The sequence below is a fragment of the Chelonoidis abingdonii genome, chromosome 1, assembly GCF_003597395.2.
Source record: "Chelonoidis abingdonii isolate Lonesome George chromosome 1, CheloAbing_2.0, whole genome shotgun sequence".
In the NCBI taxonomy this organism is placed as follows: domain Eukaryota; kingdom Metazoa; phylum Chordata; order Testudines; family Testudinidae; genus Chelonoidis; species Chelonoidis abingdonii.
Genome location: NC_133769.1, coordinates 271120906 through 271135943, shown reverse-complemented (window position 1 = coordinate 271135943; position 15038 = coordinate 271120906). Strand labels below are relative to the sequence as shown.

General features: G+C 41.3%; 1 protein-coding gene across 4 annotated transcripts in view; it reads left to right on the top strand.

Annotated features, from left to right (window-relative positions):
- Positions 1 to 15038, top strand: part of PCCA (propionyl-CoA carboxylase subunit alpha) — a 477837-nt gene that overhangs the window by 54491 nt on the left and 408308 nt on the right. For 3 of the 4 annotated variants that reach the window (XM_075061508.1, XM_075061509.1, XM_032789918.2), the window contains exon 1: positions 13055 to 13162. In XM_075061508.1, coding sequence (XP_074917609.1) covers positions 13061 to 13162 — 102 coding nt within the window. In that variant the 5' untranslated portion in view covers positions 13055 to 13060. Of the gene's footprint in view, positions 1 to 13048; positions 13163 to 15038 lie in introns of those variants that run through there. The other variant, XM_075061511.1, reaches the window with a different exon arrangement.

Genomic DNA, 15038 nt, shown 5'->3' with positions numbered 1-15038 from the left:
GTGTGTGTGTGTGTGTGTGTTTTTGTTTTTGTTTTTTTAATTAGGTATTTGCACTCAAGTAATTGGCATCTGTCACATGGTAGACATCAGCATCTGTCTGAAGTGCAAGATTTGTGTGAAAGCAGTGCAGGTGATATTGGCACTTGGGATTAAAAAGCTGATCAGATGTATGTTGTTTTTTTCTCTCTCTTCCACCCCTCCCTGCAAATTAACTTTCACTTTTTGCAAAGAGTAGGTGGGAATTACCCTAAGGAGAATGAAAAAGACACTTCTGTGTCATGCCATGCCACCTATATAAATCAGTATGTTCTGTGTGAAAGAAATAAAGGATTTTATAGTCAATGTGTACTTGTAGTATTAGATGCCTAATGTCAATTATAGCCTATGACTTTAAATTCTTTTCATTTTATAGACTATAAACAGTGGTGAAGTCAAGTTAAGTGTTTCCATTCAAGTTGAAGTGTTCACATTACATATAGGTACACCCACTTATCCCTAAAACTTTCCATATTTAGAAAAATAGTTGGATCATTGGTTTTGAAAACACTGGGGGGTGTGTGTGTGTACATATATTAGTCATTTGGAGCAACTGAATGACTTAATGGTGAAGAAGACTACATTTATTCTGCAGAGTTAAATTCTAAATCTCAAGAGATTGTACATAAATCCTGGATAAAAAACCTGCCACTTGTGACCCTGTCCTATTACGTTTATATAAATAAGATCTAAAAACAAGGGGTTATCTGCAGATATGAAACTAGGAAAAACAAACCATTCTCCTTCTCCAACACAAGTCACTGGGACAATTAGTCAACTCAGATTGGGTATGGCCTGGCTGGACAACAGTGTGTACTGGCACCAAATCACACAAATATTTTAGTACCTTCTATTAATAGTAACTAGCCAGGCAACCTAGAAAGTTATCCAGATGAACTGTGCCAGTTAAATCATCATAGATTTTAGATCAGATTAACGGTGTCTTCAGTATCACTTGCTGGAATTTTGGGAACAGTGCTTCCTGAGTTTTCTGCAAAAGAATGTTTGGTAATTAAAGAACTTCATCTTTGAAGAATTCTCTCTGTTTTAATAATCAAAGCTTGTGCTTTCTATTTAACCTTACTGGATGTTATGCACAGTCATTGGGTGCACTTACTGCTTGTGGCGGCTTGTCTTGGTTGCTCTGGGGATTAGCACTGACTAAGTGTTTTGCCTTCCTCTGATAGTGTCTCTCCCATCGTCCTCTTGCCATCTGCCACATAAGGGGCTTCCTCTTCTTGACTTGGCCCTCTGGTCAGGGTACCATGTATGTTTCCCCCCTGGGGGGTGTATCAAAGTCCCTCCATACAAAATGGCAGTCTTCCCTTTACTGCTCTGGCCATGCCACTCCTGCAGTGGTTAGTAGGGGAACCCAGATCCACCTTCTATTCCAGGTCCTGGCTCAGGAGCCCTCTCAGTAGCCAAGGTCTGACCTACCCCATACTATGCTGCTTTTCCCCTGAGCCTTGTGTAACTCTCTGGCTCTTCCCCCTTCTCTGGGTTTGCCAGCCCAAACTCCCCCATCCCAGGGAGTAACTGTAGGCTATTTTCTTCTAGTCCCAGACACAGCTCCCTTTTCCTAAAAAATGGCTGCAGCCTCTTCTAGTTAAATCCCTGCCCCATCTCCTTCCCCAGATGCAGCCTGAACAATTAATTGGCCCATTTAACCATCTTAACACTTCCTGGCCTGGTGTGGAGTGGACACCCCATCACATGCACCGTAGAAAGAAGTTGGATGGAATGAGTACATTTAGAGTGCATCTACACTGCACACCTTTTTTTAGTAGTATGCAGTGTTCATATATGCATATCCTCCCTGCCCCCAGGCATGAGTACAAATAACAAGGTAGATGGTGAGGCAAGTAAAACTAAAACATGGTTGAAGGGTTTGGGTTTGTCCTTGAGTACGTTCATACACTACACGGCTCCCTAATTTTATAAGTGTAGCCTCATGGACAGCGGGTGAACCCGCACTTTGGGGAGGCTACCCCACTAGCCCATAAAAAGAAAAGCCCTGAGAGAGCCCCCCCCCTGACTGGAGGAGCCGTGGCCTGCCCCAACCAGACCCACGGCCCCCCACAACACTGGACAGAGTTGCTGCCCTCCACCCCCGAGTGCCAGGTCGGCCCCACTGCCAGTCGTAGGCACCGGGGCCCCTGAGCGCTGGGTCAGCCACACTGTTGGCTGGAGCCGCCGGGTCACCTAAGTGCCAGGCTGGCCCCAGCTCCGTGCCGGCTGAGTCTAGCCGGCAGCCTCCCTGAGCACCAGTTTGCCTCCAGGGAGGCAGCAGGGAAAGGCTCAGGCAGCTCTCTGCTCCTGAAGCCTTTCCCCAAACCAGGGACCTTTCCTTACTGCCATGAAGGGCTCCAATAGTCGGGGAGCTGCTGAATCCTTTCCTCATTGCTTCCTTCTCTGCCAGAGCCTTTCACTGACGCATATATCTACTCATACACTACAGACTCCTGCCAGTGGTGTATGGCTGAGTAAACAGGGAACTTTTTCTTCTGAAGATGAATTGTATTTATGGCCTTTTCATCCTGACAGTGCTGCTCTTGTGAGATTTATGGCACTATGCTCTTTATAATATGAAGACAAGGGGGAATAAATGCACAGATTGTAGTTCTTGTCTAGGATCTAAAGTATCTTATTGCATACTTGGCTGTTCACGTGAGTTCTTAACTATAAAGATGGGATATGTCCAAAAATTGTTTGTTCTGGAGGATGGCAATTCAACTTGGAGTTGTTGCAAGGTCAGAATTTCAGAGATCAGTATCTGGCCGTGAGAAACTTTCACAAGATCCATTTCCTCCCCCCTCCCCTCCTCATGTGGTGATGAGGCATGCCTCTCAAGCTGCATTTTTGGCTGTGACATGGCACAGGTAGCGTGCTTTTTTAAAAAAAAATAAAAAGAATATACTTTACATGCTTCATGTCTATGTGCTTACCAAATTCATGGTCCATTTTGGTCAATTGTAAAGTTAATGGTTTCAGCTGTTTTCATCTGAAATGTCATGGTGTTGTAATTGCAGGGGTCCTGACCCAAAAAGAAGTTGTGCGAGGGGTCGCAAGGTTATTGTAGGGGGCTTGCAAAACGGCTACCCTTACTTCTGCACTGCTGCTGGTGGTGGCATTGCCTTCAGAGCTGGGCAGTTGGAGAGCGGTGGTGGCTGCTGCTTAGAAGCCCAGCTCTGAAGGTGGAGCCGCTGCCAGCAGCAGTGCAGAATTTAAGGGTGACATGTTATGGTATTGTCACCCTTACTTCTGCGCTGCTGTCTGCAAAGCTGGGCCCTCCGTCAGGCAACTGCATGTCTGCACCAGCCTGAAGGGCAGAAAGTGCGAGTAGTGGCCATAGTTTGGTTATTGTCCACTCTTACTCCTCTGATTGTGCTGCAGTCAGCGGAGTCTCAAAGAGGTGTTGCCCTTCAGGCTGAGGATGCGTTTTTATGAACGCCCTGAACAATATAACAATGGCCCAGTCAAGATTCCTCAGGCCAGTCGGTGGACCATGCGGGCCTTGAAAGTAGCTAGACGAGAATAGAGGAGAAAGCATAATAATCCTGAGTTTACTGAATCTTAAGGCAGTCAAAACTGGAGTATGGAGAGAGGAAATGATGTCATCCGAAGGTCCACACAGTTGAGGTTGGCCATACTAGCGTTGAGCAGTAGAGACCTAGTGGAGGCACCTTAGACCTAAGTTTAGATGGACGCAGACCTGGAGGAATTGCCTAGTCCTTGTTGCGTTTCTGCAGTTTACTAGACCAGACTGGCCCCGTCCAAACAAAACTGTTCGTTTTTGCACAGTTATAAATGAGAGCACAGCAGTTCTTTTTTTCAAGATTTATCAGTTCTTCACAATACCCATAACTGCATAGGTAAAAGCAAGGGGACAGATGTCCTACGCGTTTTACTAATGGAGTAATTCATTGCCTCAGAAAAAATCTAGATCACTCATGACAATCAAGTGACGGTCAGCCGAGAGTTTAGCCCGTCAAATCTAAACAAACCATGGTGCTTAAGCTATACTTGGAGGGAACTCAGTAATTCGGTACTGTTCTGGTGGGTCTAGCATCTTAGCAATGCACTTAGATATATGCAAATACAGTACTGAATATATAAAAACCATATTTTTCAATTTATATTTTGTTTGATTGCCCTGGCCAGCTCGCAAAAGAATTGGGAAAAATGCCGGATAGTTATGGACTATCGAACGAAGCAGTTGTGGCTTTACCAATGTGAGAAAGTGTGGGATGAAGAATGGCCTGTAGATTCGTAGCAGAAAGAAGGGTGTGAAAACCAAGGAGAAGAAGAACAAAAGGCTAGGAGTTCATGTAACATTTAGGCCAACATCCGACCAGTTTCTGTGTTAAGTAATGCAGGAAAAGGTATGCAGTCATATGGAACTGCAGTTGGGAGGATGGGCGATTGCACTGTGGGCTAGATCCTATTTCAAGAAGCCAACCTGATGTAGTCAGCCGAGACTAAGTATAGCTGCAGGTATGAACTGCATAAATGATCTATGCCATGTCCGATTAGTAGGAAAATGGGAAAAAAAAAAGAAAAAAAAAGTAAATCCTCTATTGAAATGTTCGTGGTCCAACTGAAGGGTATGAAAGAAGAAAATCACTTTACGCCTCTAAAACAGAATATATGGTTGTACATTATTTTGTAGCCAATGTAAGGTGTGTGTGGACCAAATAGAACGAATCACTTATAAAGCGCCGTTATTTGTGCCTATTTCTTTGGCTGATCTGAATAGTACTGCCATGTTAGCCAGTCCTATCGCTCGAATGCATCTCTTTAGAAGTAGCATATCCTATTTAAGTGGCTCTTTGCCCATAAAGCACCAGCAAAAGGAAAGAAGTGGTAATAATATGAAAAGAACATCTACTCCCTACCCACGTATGCGTAGTTTTCTGACTCTTATTATATATTTGCCTTCACACCCTAGCTAATAACTAGTACCAGATCCTCAAAGACCATAAGATTCATTCAAGCTGTCAGCAAATTAGCCCAAGTAAGTACTGATTCTCTTGTTATTAGCAGCTTCCGGCTTGTGAAATATATTTACACGTTACCCATCAAAGGTTAATAATTAAAAATAACTTAGACATATTACATGAGAACGAAGGAGCCATAGTAAAAAGGAAAGACACCTTTAATTATTAAGGATATCATGAATAAGTGGAACTGATCCGCATTGGCAAAAATGATGAACTAAATTAGACTATAGCAAGGTCATGGATAGGCGATTAGCTTTAATAAAACAGGGGGTACTGTACAAGTCATGAGATTGATGGCGGGATATTTACAATTGAGTAGAGAGTAAGGAAAGGTAGGTGAAAACGAAATATCAGGGAATATATGGATCGTCGAAATCTGGAGAATATAGTGAATAGGTGTTTCCTGTGTGTAGTATGTGGCCAGAATTAAGGCAGAACATGGGAGTACAAAGATAAACAGGAAGGTCCACATTTCTAGACACCCACGGTGGCAAATAAAAGTGATGACATTAACGCACTACCAACCCTATATGCAGAAAGCCAAATCCTGTTTTAAGACCGGGGAGGGAAAGGAAAGAAGAAGAACGTGCTTGTCCTTAACTTAAATTAATTCTCGCTTGGCATCAAACCCGAGACACATCACAACGATCCATTTAGTCTAAGAGAACCAGCAAATGGAAGGAAAACAAACCAGAATCTAGCTCGTAACCCGGACAAGCCAAAAACATACAAAATACTCCCAGACATTTCATACAAACTACAATACCACAAGAGAATAAGGCAAAAATGAACAAGTTCACAAAGACGCCCAAGAAGATAAGCGTAATTATGAAATCCCACGAATTCCCTGTGAAAAATTTGTGCTGCTAAAAATAAAGTCGTGTAGTCCTCCTCGCCTGATTCACTATTTGTGGCACACGATTCACGCGCCTCGGCTTCATCATCCGCACAGCGAAAAAAGCGCCCCAACCACTATTCGATACGATCATTCTGTGTGAGCTGCCTATAGCTGCATACCCAACGCCGAGAAGTTACTACTCAAAGAGAATCTGTTTAAGAAGATATCAAAAAATACTAAAAAAACTAAGAAAAATACACCTCACGACGTTGAGAGCAAAGCCTGTGTAGTTTCACCCAATCTTTGCAATGTAATCATTAGGTTATAGGAATAACCTTTGAGGGTCTGCATCAAGGGGTGCACCTCTGGTACTAGGGGGGGGTAGTCCTATCATAGGGGGTCTTCCCAGAGCTGATCGCAATTGTCCTGTGTCTTTCTGCTCAGCTGGTGTGGGACTGCCATGATGTGCTAGTGGAGGAAGCAGCCTGGCTCAGCCTTGATGCTAAAGGCGCGGGCCCGTGGTTATCCATAGCCCTAGTCCCGCTAAGCGCGACGACGCTCAGTGACATCTCAGTACATCAGGTAGCTCTTTAAAGGGGCACCCATCACACACACTTAGGAGTCTGGGCTCTTTGGGGAAGGACACATCTTGTAGTTCTGTGTTTTGCACAGGCTAACATAAAGAGTCTTGGTCTGTGACTAGTGCTCCGTAGGTACTTATGGCAATTCATCAAGACATGATTTATGTATTGTACACATCACCAACGACACATCCCACACGACAGAAACAGGTGGTAGGAAGCACTAGCGTTAGGCCACGACAAAGTAGACTAGAAACCTGCCTGAAGACTACAAGTGACACAAGCGAAAACGTGAAACCATAACGTAGGCGCTCAAGTAAAGTAAAGGAAAAGAGTGTTAGCTTTACTTTTTTTGACACTCCAATCACGAGAATTCGTCACACTATGTCTTGCAGACACAGCTAATTCACTCCCTCCAAGACCACCACGCAATGTTGAATCGCCATGTCGAGATCCATTAACAATCCCACTTCCGTCGGACATAAATGATCCACACATTTCACAGTCCCTGTAGTAGGTTGAGACAGGCCAATCCTTGACCACAGACAACCTGCCAACCTGAAACATATTCTCACCAGCAACTGCACACCGTACCGTAGTAACTCCACCTCAGGAACCAATCCGTATAACAACCTCGATTGCAACTCTGGCCACATTCTACACCGGTGACACCATCACGAGGCCTACCAGATCAGCCATACCATCACTGGTTCATCACCCTGACGTCCACCAATGTAATATACGCCATCATATGCCAGCAATGCCTCTCTGCTATGTACATCCGGCCAAACTGGACGTCCAACGAAAAGGATAAATGGACACAAATCGAATATCAGGAGGTGCCCAAGTGACGGAAAACGCGCTTTTGCCGAAGACCTCAAGTAGTTACGTATGATGCAGGCTAAATTATAGAGTGACTATCTGCTAACTGTGGTGCGCGCTTCCATACTGGATACATCTCTCTTTTAGTTGTCAATATACCCACTAACACTGTAGCTCCTGCGAGGAGCGGCATTTTCTGTCTCCTGGCAACTTATAGGACCTTGATTGGTTTGGGCCAATCGCTGGCAAGGCCAAAGCAATTGGACTCTAAAAGAGAAGAGGAGAAATGCGAAGCTATGGCTTCATTATCGCAAAATTTGACACCATCGTCTGTGTTGGATAAACAAGTGGTGAATGGACTGCCATTGACGACCCGTTTTCCTCTGGTTTCACCACGGCGATGTCCAGATGTAGTTGAAACACCACAGTATACGAAGCCGGATAGTCACCATATTAGCTGCAATATATACTTGAGGGTTCTGCAAACTCGCGTTTTATTGCCGTGTTAGTTTATGATTTCTCTACTGCTTGGACGGGCTTCTCTCCTTGATTGACTGAACACTCGTATTTATCTCTAGCTTGCATTGCTAGCATATTAAATATACTGCTTTCAGTGGAAAGTCCCACTATCTGCGTTTGACCGTGTGGGATCCCACGGGCTTATGTCCAAAACCGTTTCTGTTAGTCGTAATTGAATGTGCCACAGGATGTCTTCTGTGCTTACGTCGTAATAACACGGCTACCCCTCTGATACTGGTGGCCATACTGTGACCCCCCCCCCCCCCAAAATAGCGTTGTGACCCCCCCTGCAACTCTCTTTTGGGTCAGGACCCTCAATATGAGGAATGCTGGTCTCCCCCCTGCCCCTTCTTCCCCCAAATCTGTATAGTAGACCAGATTTCACAGTGGGAGACCGGATTTCACGGTCCATGACGCATTTTTCTTGAACACGAATTTGGCAGGGCCCTATTCATGTCATAGTGCTACTGTCTTACCTTAAGATTTGTATAAGCATTTTCCTTTCGGATGTTTCTTGGATACTTAATTCAAAAACATTTAAATAAATTATTTAGGCATAATCATTCTAACCTCTCTTGTGGGTTGAACTACTAATTAAATATAGAATATTTTCCATAATGGATTTGTCATGGATGTGGGGATTGGGAAGAAATAATGCTGTGGATGAGTATAATCTGTTGATTTGATTTACGGATCCACACTCACAAGAGTATCACAAACCCACATGGTGTCACAGATTGTTAAATTTTGCCTTTAAGTCTGATTTAGCAGAAAGATGCGTGATATCACATGTTGCTAGATCTTTTAGCTACCCTTTCGAAGAAACTCTAGTGTCTTATGCCAACCATGACACGAAATATCTAGTCATTATGAAATGTGTTCTAGATATGTTAATTTTGGAGAATATAAGCAGCTTGTAGGGGAGGTGTAAGACATGACTTGGTGAAGTGTCATTTTCATGCACCCCCCCCCACTCCTTCATTAGCATCTTAGGACCTTGTATCTGTTTGAAATACATACTTTGGAGGAAGGATAGCGCAACATTGTTAAAGTTTAGATCAGAAACCATCAGGTACATTAAAAACATACATTCTTCCACTCATTGGTACTGTCCACATGTAGAGCTGAGATTAAATTGATGTTCTAATGATTTAAACTAATCAAAGTCCAAACAGTTTCAACAGTTGTTTAAGAACGAGTTTTTTTTCATTTGAAATTAAATGAAGGGAAACAATTACTCCCTTGCAAAGTCTAGCCTGGAATAAGTTGTTATGGCTAAATTAAAAGAACAAACACACACTCAGTATAGGTATTTATACTGACAAGCTAAAGCGACTTGAATTTCAGAGGAGACTGCTGAAATTCACAATGCTCACAAAGAGAAATTTATTGGATTCTTCAAGAAATGTAGAAAATCTGCATTTATGTTTCTGGTTTCTTCAGAGAAGGGAGCTTGCAGTGTCGCTGTGCATGTCTTTGCTCATCATTGTGTGGTAACTTGAAAGGTGATATTGTAATGTGGATACAAATAATGGCTTTGTAATAGTTATCCGTAGTTGTGGGTATATGGTTTAGATATTACTGTCATATTTCAATATAACTTGCTATAAGTTATGTAATTCATTCATGGTACAGTACATGAACATACTCATCATGATCCAGTGTGTTACATAATAAGTAAAATGCCTGCTCTAACAGGTATTAGTGTAATAGAGGGATGACACACGAGTGCTAGTATGAAATTGGTCTTTAAAGTTGGATCACTAGAGCCAGTAAATAATCAGATATACAAAAGATTCATGCTCCTGCCACATTCCTTCAGTTACTCAAGTGGCTGCCATTAAAGTCAACAAATGCTGACATTCATGCCAGAAGGTGGCATGAAAAGCTCTTTGGCTTGACATGCAGAGAGTCTGTGCTTTGTGCGCCATGCCAGAGCAGAACAGGTAAACTGAAACTAATAAAGGATGTTGTCAATTCTACTTTTTTGCTATGCCTACTACACATGAGGTAGAGCAAAAGAGGGGGAGGACTGAAATGGTGCTGAACAATGAGCAAGAGATGGGGAAGATGCCAGTAATTAGGGAGAATTTGGGGGAGGTGGAGGAAGAAGGGAAACAACCAGAAAACAAGGGGGAGGAGGGAAAGGAAGTAAGCAGGGAATGCAAAGGGAAGAGGAGAGCAAAAAAGGAGAGCTGAAAGAAGAGAAGAAAAAAGGAGAAACAAACACAGAAATGTCACTTTTGACTCAGTTCACAATACTTCTAATGAATGCAGTTCTGTGTTTGAAGCTCTGTATCGCTTTTGTGTGTTTCTTTTGGTACTCAAAAAATGGTTGTCTAACTTTTTGTCCTAAGGTTATATGCTACTGTAAGAAAGGCCTTGATCCTGCCAACATTTACCTGCTTAACTTCACTCACTTGAGTAGTCCCATTTAAGTCAGTAAGATTGCTTTTGTGCTTGAAGTTTTAAGCTTGTACATCTTGACAAACTGGAGAAATGGTCAGAAATAAATAGAATGAAGTTCAGTAAGGATAAATGCAAAATACTGCACTTAGGAAGAAATAATCAATTGCACAGATACACAGTGGAAATGACTGCCTAGGAAGGAGTACTGCAGAAAAAAGATCTGGGGGTTATAGTGGATCACAAAATAAATACGAGTCAAAAATGTAATACTATTGCAAAAGAAACAAGCATCATTCTGGGATGTATTAGCAAGAGGAAGGAAGGAAGATGTGAGAAGTAATTCATCTACTCTTTTCAGCACTGATCAGGCCACAACTAAAGTAATACTTCCAGTTCTGGGCACCTCATAGTGGGAAAGAGGTGGACAAATCGAAGACAATCCAGAGAGAAAAACAAAAATGATTAAAAGTTTAGAAAACAAGACTTCTGAGGAAAGAATAGGGAAAAATATTTGATTTGTTCAGTCTGGAGAATAGAAGAAAAGACTGAGGAGGCACATGATAACATCTTCAAATATTTAAAAGGTTGCTGTAAAGAGAAGGGTGATAAATTATTGTTCTTCACTGAGGACAGGATGAGAAGTAATGGACTTAAATTTCAGCAAGAAAGATGTAGATTAGACGTTAGTAAAAAGTTCCTAACTGTAATAATAGTTAAGCATTGGAACAAATTACCAAGGGAGGCGGTGGAATCTCAAGTCATTGGAAATTTTAAGAACAGGTTAGACAAATACCTGTCAGGGATGAACTGGATAGCACTTAGCCCTACCTCAGTGCAGGTGCCTGGACTAGATGACCTATTAAGGTACCTTCCAGTCTATGATTCTATGGTAAGGATGCATGCAGGTTTTGGACCTTAAAATGTTCTTGCTCTTAGTGCTTAATGAAAGCTAGTGCATAAGTTAATTTTGGCAATGTTTGTTCAAAATCATTTATTACAATCTAAGAATTGTTTTCTGTGTGTTCAAATAGACATTAAAATCTCCTGCATAAAGACTTTTTTATTTTATTTTTTTAATATAGGTATAGTTAAATAGCTGCTTAGTGAAATCTGAGTATTTGTCAGAAGCTGTGATAGTTCACATGTGGTAGATTAGAGATTCCAGAAAGTAACACGTGTTCGTAGATTCTGATTCAGGGAAGTATTTAAGTGCATGCCTAATTTTAAGCATGTGATTCGCCCCACTAATTACAATGGGACAAATCATATGCTTAAACTTAAGCATTAATTTAAACACCTTGTTGAGTCTACGAATTAGGGTTTAATTCTCCAAACTCACTCTTAAAAGCCTGACTAAAAATGGGAAACAAAACTCAGGTTTAGAACAGATGCCCGTTATATCAGGGAGTTGTGCGTCTGCTAGAAATGTTTTTAGCATGTCTTCTTGAATGTTAGCTTCTCAAGCAGAATATTTTGCCATTAATATATTTTTGGCTGCCACTTTTGTTGTTTTATATAAATCTTCATGTATGCGTGCATTTCTCTACCCTCTTTTTCCTTGAATAACCCTGTAGTATGCAGAGGCCACATAAAAAGCAAACTGTTTTCATTTGTCACCATGTGAACTAACAACTTCATACTCTATTTACAATATAAAATTATCATGCTATTGTAGTAAGACTCCTAAAAGAAAATAAATCAAGGAAATGAAAGTATTCAAAATTTTGCTGCTTACTTTCATGTATTTTAATGTCAGTGTCCAACAGCTAACTGTAATGTGTTTAATTTTAAAAAAATATTTTGGCTGTGATATTTTTTAAATATTACCTGGAAGAAATAACAAACAGGCCTTCATGTGTGTTGGATTTGTACTAATGCTGGAATGCCAAAACTGATACGTTAACATAGACAATGGCTTTAAAAAAATCATAGTTTAACCATTTTGCAAATTGCAATTAAACGTTTCTCATTTATCAGATTTTTTTTTTTAAAAAAATACATATATGTATTTAAAAATCTGCTTGGCACTCCCAAACCAATGCAAAGATCATCGCTTAGTTGCAGTTTTATCACTTCTCTCCCCATCTCTCCCAAACGAACGAAAACAACCCAGTGTGTTATGCAGATGATCCACTTAAATTTCTCTAAAACATTTCTATTTAATTATTCCTATAAAATGTGGAGCAAACTTTCTTAGACTTTTGTATGTTAAGATTTGCCTTAAAAATGTATTTGACAGTTGCACATGTGAATAAGGATACAGTGGATCAGGAATCAAATATGAGCCTGCTTAAATAATTTTCAAGATTTTCTGGTTCACGTGTAGTGATATTGAACTCTTTAGTCATAGGCTTTAATTTGTGCATGGTGCTGACCTGATGCTGTGCAGGGACACTCACTGCATCCCTTCATTCAATTCACTCTAATTATCCCCAACTTCCTGGGGAGCCTGCTTAGAACTGGCCATGAATGTTTGTTGTTAAGTATTAAGACATTAGGCTACCCTGGTTACATGTAACAAAGTAGTTTTAGGCTGTGAATTTACATATAGATGATCAGTACAGGAAGCTGAAATTATATTTGTCATAATTTTATTAATCAAATACAAAGTATAAATTGAAATAATAAAACATTTTGACTGTGACTTAAGTTTGGAGCAAATGAAATGCAATTTAATGTTACTTTGAGTTCTTGTACATTGATGTTTAATTTCACTGCACATTTTAGAAGTGGCTATGGTATGTTAATTATCTTTGAAACAATCAGATTTGTGTGCATATTTCAGGGTGGTGGTAATTATTTTTGCTGGGAGCATCTGTTAATGCAGAATTTTGCTTCTTCAGGTTCATGTGAAAATGGCGGATGAGGCTGTCTGTGTTGGCCCAGCTCCCACCAGCAAAAGCTACCTCAACATGGATGCCATCATGGAAGCCATTAAGAAAACCAGAGCCCAAGCTGTGAGTCTGAATGAGTCTATCTGCTGCAGCTGTTTCATATATAGAAAGCAGAAAAGCCAGAGTTTGTATTTAAAAAAAAAAAAAAAAAAAAAGAGATTGAATATGCTATTCCAGTTAGTTCATGTCACATGAGTTAAATGTGGCCTAAATCGCTACTGGAAATCAAAGGCTTTGTAGCATCTGGCAGTTCTGGTCGCTGATCCTGCAGGTGGCTGCTGGATTCAGCTTTCACACCAGGGAGCAGCTTCAGTTCATTCCCAAATTTGCTTGGGAAAAAAAAACCCCAATTAGTTTTGAGCACTAACCCTTTCCATGCCATAACAGCTTTTTTCGATGTTTTTATAAAGTATGTTCAAAAAAGGCTTTTGTTCAAATTCAGTTTTAATCATTTTTAAAATGACACATAATTACACTTGCAAAAAGGTAAATGGTGCATCCAGTAATTATTTTTCTTGTTTCATAATGTTCCACAAAATGCACATTAGCATAGATGGGTAAATACGGCTGCTGTTGTCAACCTCCCTCCTATCCCAATGGGCCAGAGATCCAAAGTTTAACAAGGATTATATTGGAAAAACAAACATACATATAACTGATTGAAATAATGCTTTTTGCTGTGGTACCAGTGGATTAAGTGCATTGCTATGTACAAAAACATCGTTAAATAAAATTTGATGGATGGAATCAGTCAACACCAGTAATTACCATGGAGTGACTCAGTTAGCATTATCATTTCTTTTGAAATAAATGTCTTTCGGTATGGTGCTTGCAAAAAAAACAAAACAACTCCCCCCCCCCCCTTGAAATTGAATTTACAAATAGTACAGATGCTTACACTGTTTAAGACACAATGCAGATAGGAATAGTTTATTCTTTAATCTTTAGTCTGTCAGAATATTTCTTTAGCTGACTGTTTATATAAAATTAAAAACAGTGCTGTTTTTATGTTGTTATGCAGAATTTATATTAAAGTGGGAATAGCATGTGGGGGTACATAATTTTGATCTGAGCTCACATTACTTTCGTCCCTGCTGAAAAAGCAGAGCACATTATCCCATTGATCACTAGCAGTGCTAGGAGCATTAAAGGTGGTAGAACTTTTAATAGTAGACACTAGAACTAGTGTCAACATCTTATGCTAGAATAGGGGTTCCCAACTGGGGGTCGGGACTCCTCAGGGGTTCGTGAGGTTATTAGATGGGTGTTTGTGAGCTGTCAGCCACTACCCCAAACCCCGCCTTTCCTCCAGCATTTATAATGGTGTTAAATATATAAAAATGTGTGTTTAGTTTATAAGGGGGAGTCGCACTCATAGGTTGCTATGTGAAAGGGGTCACCAGTGCACAAGTTGAGAATCACTGTGCTAGAACAATTTTGGGAGGGAGTAGATGGGGCAGGTGGTTAGAAAGGGTGTGGTTGAGGATACATGTTGAGATATCTGTAGTCAGAGAAGTGTGGCAAAGAAAGAAACAAAAAAGATCATCTCTGTGCCTCTTGAGACAGTGCCTCGCTCTGTCACAGACAAGAAGTGCTGCCTCCAGAAAAGCCAGGTCAGACAATGCATGTTAGCAGACGTGCGTTGAGAGGGCCAGATCACTTAACCCAGTGGTCCCCAACCTTTTTGGCTGGCGGGTGCCAGCTGAAGAACCATTACGGCGATGGAGTACCTGCCAAAATGCCGCCAAATTTCGGCGGCGACACCTCTCGATGATGTCACTTGTCGATGGCAAGCGGCGTCAGCGAGAGGCGTCCCCTCTGAAATGCCGCTGAACTTTGGTGGCATTTTGGCTGGTGCTCTCCCGGGGGCCAGGACGCGGGCGCATTTCGGCGAGTGCTCTCCCGGGGGCCATGGCGCCCGCGGGCACCGCGTTGGAGA